Here is a 4,708-nt window from a genome sequence, read left to right as displayed (position 1 = left end):
GGTGGTGGGCTCTGGGGATGCCTGATGGCCACAGAAGGGGGTCTCCCTCCTCGACCCTCTCAGCGTGAAGGATTGCAGAGGCATAACTTTAAGTGTCCCAGCATCTTCAGATGGGGGAATTCCTGGCTCTGGTGCATCTTCTCCAAGTGCATCTCTCGAACTCTGTTGGGAGGTGTTGTGAGCACTCCAGGAACTAACCATGTGCCAGAAGTAAACCTCAGCAAAGTGCCTCTTCCAGGAAAAATGGAGAACAAACATTGGGTTGCAAAACCCTCAGGTGAGCAAGAGCTCAGCAGGTGAACACCGCTGCCCTGTTCATGCCTGCAGTGAATGCGACTGCAGGTACCGAGGGGGCGAACCAGCCCTGTGGCTGTTCGCACACAGAGTTAGAGGGATCACTGTCACTGTTGAACCCCTGGGAGGGAATGGGGCTTGTTCTGACTTGGCTGCAGATTTACAGCGCGACTCCAAGCAAGCCATGAAACTTCTGCCTCAGTTTCCCTCTCTGTAAGTCAGCCAGCCCTGGGATGAGTACATTTAGGCTGTGAGTAAAGCAGGGCCCTTCTAAAGCGTGCACATCACTGTAGAGATACAAAGTGCGGATGATGTGGCTGTTTCAGACATTTCCATTAACGAGAAGCTCTTTTTCCTCCTCCAGGACGGTGGGAAGTCAGGCCAGAGGAGCCCCGGAGACCTGAGTTTCCCCATGACTGGACGGGAGCGCTCAGAGTACATACGTTGGAAGAGGGAGCGAGATCAGATCGACCTGGAGCGACTGGCACGTCACAAGAACGCGAAGGGCGAGTGGCGACGGGCTTGGGATGTGGAGAAGTCGGAGCACATGTAGGTCCTCTACTGCCCCGGGGTGGTTCCTCTACAGCCAGTGGTGATCTCACACAGATACTCACTGCTGATCCAACCCTGCTGCCGTGTGCTGCTCCCTGACCCAACCCACTCTGCTCTCTCTTTCTCCTGACCATGTCTATCTGTGGGACCAGATACCAGAGTGATTCTTGTGTTTCCTTGCTGACGTGAGGTCCCCCACCCCGACAGGAGACACTGTGCTGGCAAAGATCACCTGCCTTTGATCCCAGCTTGGACTGTGGGAGGGAGGGGAGCAGGAGCTGACACCCAGTCTATGTCTGGAGGACCGTCTCCATCTCCCCATGGACAAAGCCAATGTCCGCAGGTGCTCAGCTAGAAACAGGGATGTACAAACTCATGTTGCTAGTCCACGGGTTTTGTCCCTCCCTTGCTTGTTTCTCCTTTTCAATCCCTGGACAGGCCGATGTGCCCACCTAACACCACCACACCTAAACCGAGCCCGTGCAGGGACTGCTGTGCCAAGGGGCTGCTTCAAAGGGCCGCCTGTACGATACAGGGGAAATGCCGGGGGTGGCAGTGTGGGAGAGCTCTTCACGGGCTCTGACGCTTCCCTGCTTTAAACACTGTCCCTCTAATTGTGCTCGCTCAGCTGGGCCACGCCAGGTAGAAAGCTCTGGAGGATGGGCTGGCAGCAGGACAAGGTTCTCACAGGGTGGAGTTAGGGAACGTGGCATAGGTTTGCTGATAAGAGTGTTCAGGGCAGATAGGTGAGACAATCTTTTGGCTGAGGAATGGGACCAAACACATTGTTTTTCAGTCACTGAGACCCCAACAACAAGAGGTGAATTGACTCCAGTGGGCTGAGGGTGGCTGACAGGACAGTCTGAGCCCTACCGTTCTCCTCAGAGCAGTTTTTTAGAGAAAAGCCATACTACACATCAAGCAGGATTAGGAACCGACCACACGGGTCTGTTCTGAGATGATGGGTTCTGAGGTGACTTCAGACTGTGTTTGGAAGCTTGGGAAGCTGCATTTGAGCATGGTACAGCTGCTCCACAGGCATCTATAGGCTTTGTGGATGTTCACAGAATGAAGCATACACATGCGGGTACTGATGTAAAGGTTTTAGAGGTTCTCCTTTGGGGTAGACTTGCCTCACAGCCTCATTTCTCCTGGTTAGTGCACGCAGTTCCAGCTCCTGCTGATGAACCTGCAGGGGTCTGCCAGGGGCAGGTGCAGAGAGGCTGAAGGCTGGAACCTGCGTCGTCTCGAGGTCTCTTGCCCACATTTTCTCACGCTGGAGGAGCACCGTCAGGTCTGACAATGCCTGTTTTTAACCTGCAGGTTTGAAGAGGACTTTGTTAAGGATGGGGAGCCAGCCTTGGATAATCCCAGCAATAAGAAAGGTTGGCAAGGGACACCTAGCCTCTGTCCTGACGCTGGCGAATGCTGATCGTGCGAATCCCAGTGCCACAGCAGCTGCCGTGGCTGTCAGTTGGGAAACTGCGCTTTCCTGGGCAGCGCCTCTGAGCGCAGTGCTGGGGTCTCAGCCCGCTCTGCTTTGCAGGGTGCTCAGGGGATGGGATTTGAACGTCTGGGTGCAAGTGCTTTTTACCTTCCCAGGGAGAGCAGTGGCTTCTGTAACCTCGTACGACACCATACGGAGACTCAGCACTGCCTCCCTTCCCAAACACTGGTTTGAGAGGCAGTCCTATTCCAGAGCACACCATCTCTGAGCCCTGTGGCACATGCTGGCTTCTCCACTAGCATAAGTCCATCACGACTCCTGTTTCTCAGGAGATGGACTGGCAGAACGAAGCTTTCCCTTGTGACGCCCTGTTTGAACGTCAGGCTTTCTGCTGCGTGTCCACAGAACCTCGCTCACTCCTGTGCGTGCTTTGCTCTGTGCTTTCAGGGGGAAGAAACGCAAGGAAATTCCAGCACAGGCCCTTTCCTCCCGACGGGAGAGGTGAGTAAACCACACGACTCGGCTCTGCCACCCCCCTAAATGTCAGCACTGCTGATGCTCCTCCTGGAGAGTCCTCTCCAGGCACACGGCAGACCTGGAGGGCCTCTGGGACACGTGCCGTGTGGCCGCTCTCAGAGCTGCGTGGTGCGTCTGTGCTGTGCTGCAAGGGACAAGGAGCCTTCCAAGAGCAGCACAAGGGAGGCTGTCTCCAAGGAGTAAGATTTAAGGTTATAATTGGAGTTTCGAGTAAAAAATGCAGAATTGTCAACTGTATTTATTACTTCAGAAAACGTATGTATAGAGGCCTCCCCCTCCAGGGGTGCTTTCCAGGGATTCGAGGATGTTGGCCCCTTCCCTCGTCCCTCAGCTGGTTCTGCTGTGTCTTGCACGGCATTTCCAACCTGTCTCCTAGGTGGAGGAGGGCATGGAGTGAAAGTGAGCGACCCTGGTGCGAAGGCAGTACCTGCGGTGAGCAGCCGAGCCAAAGGCAAGGACAGACTGACGGGCAGAGCCCGGAGGTAAGGAGCGTGCCCCAGCGCCGTGATAGCGCTTGTGATGTGCGTGTCCAGGTCTCGTTCCCTGCCTAACCCTGAAGAGGGACAGACAAAAAAAGATAGTGCTCCACAACGCAGCAGCTCCGATGAGCTCACCCTGGCTCGGGACCACGACTGGCAGGACTTCACTGTGTGGGGTCTGTGGTACCTGCGGGGAGCACTGTCGCTCTAGGGACCCGCTGCAGAACAGCCCCACGGGTCAGAGTTACTCCGGGCAGCACCGGCACACGCTGCAGCAAGTGTCTGAACGTCTTAGCTGACCTCCAGGCACTGCTGATATGGAGGAGCAGCCTCCAAAGCCAGTTCCCGACTGCACCAACAGTAATTAGGATTGCTCCTGTGGTGCAGATGTCTTGTCTTCTTACAGCCCTCTCCTCAACAATCCCTGACATGGCGAGGGGGGACATGGCCAGCTCCTGCCAGCTCCGGGCAGCACACAGCCATGGGGTGACTCGCACAGAGGCAGGTTCAGAATATCAGCCAAACTAAGAGGGTTCTACAGGCTCGCCCACATCCTCCCAGGCCCCCTCCCCGCTGCTCTCCGTAATTAAATTTCAGCGCAGTCTCCAGTTTCCTGGAGCTGCACTGACGGTTTAATAACAGGGATTGTCCGCGCAGCCCTGCCGTGCCCTTGAGCGGCCAGCAAGAGGATGGAGAGTTGATTCCATACTCCTGGCCTCTTCATTTATCCAGACACAAAACCATTCTGGCAGCGGTTAGTGTTGGTGCTCTTCAGCCACCCAGGTCAGCTCTGACACACGCAGTTCCACAGAGGCACAGACAGACAGACACACGCTTCACAGGGGCTCTCACAGCATTTCCCGGAGGCAGTTCTTTAGCTGCTTCTTGCTGTTGCTTGGCTGAAGCGGGGAGCGTTGGGCAGGGCCTGGTGTGCGGGTTCTGCTGGGTCAGGGCAGTAGTGGGTCTAACACAGAGCCTGGCGCTCTGCTAAGCCTGAAGATCTTCTGATGTTGCTTTTGTTTCCAGTGGCTGTGCTGGCGGAAAGACTCCCGAGCAGCCCTAACTGCCGAGGACTGGGAATCGCCACAGCATAAAGCTGGGTTATCTCCTCTCTGCCTCAGCCCTGTTCGTTAATCGTCCTTTTGAAAACTGAATCTAGTTCTGGTAAATTGATGAGGAACAGGATGAAGGGCATGCAAATACCCACGTTAGCTTTATTTGTCAGCAACATTCCAGCCCTTTCTGTTCTTCAGCTCCATCCCAAATAAAATGTACAAAATTTAACGCACTGGCATGATGAGCTCCACCATCCAGCCTGAGCTCTGCAGGGCACCGCTGAAAGTACAGCCCCGGAGCTGGGGCTGTTTTCCAAGCAAAGGGGCTCTTCTGTGGCTTGGGG

The 4,708-nt window shown here is 55.2% G+C and overlaps 1 protein-coding gene across 1 annotated transcript in view; it reads left to right on the top strand.

Annotated features, from left to right (window-relative positions):
* Positions 1 to 4,708, top strand: part of LOC104489444 (uncharacterized protein C15orf52-like) — a gene marked incomplete at its 5' end in the record, with an annotated part of 28,236 nt that overhangs the window by 20,937 nt on the left and 2,591 nt on the right. The window contains 3 exons of the mRNA XM_010131612.1: positions 659 to 843; positions 2,170 to 2,231; positions 3,207 to 3,312. Coding sequence (XP_010129914.1) covers positions 659 to 843; positions 2,170 to 2,231; positions 3,207 to 3,312 — 353 coding nt within the window. The remainder of the gene's footprint in view (positions 1 to 658; positions 844 to 2,169; positions 2,232 to 3,206; positions 3,313 to 4,708) is intronic.

This window comes from Buceros rhinoceros, unplaced genomic scaffold (assembly GCF_000710305.1).
Source record: "Buceros rhinoceros silvestris isolate BGI_N320 unplaced genomic scaffold, ASM71030v1 scaffold4250, whole genome shotgun sequence".
NCBI classification, from domain to species: Eukaryota; Metazoa; Chordata; class Aves; order Bucerotiformes; family Bucerotidae; genus Buceros; species Buceros rhinoceros.
This window is presented reverse-complemented; position numbering and strand designations above follow the sequence as displayed.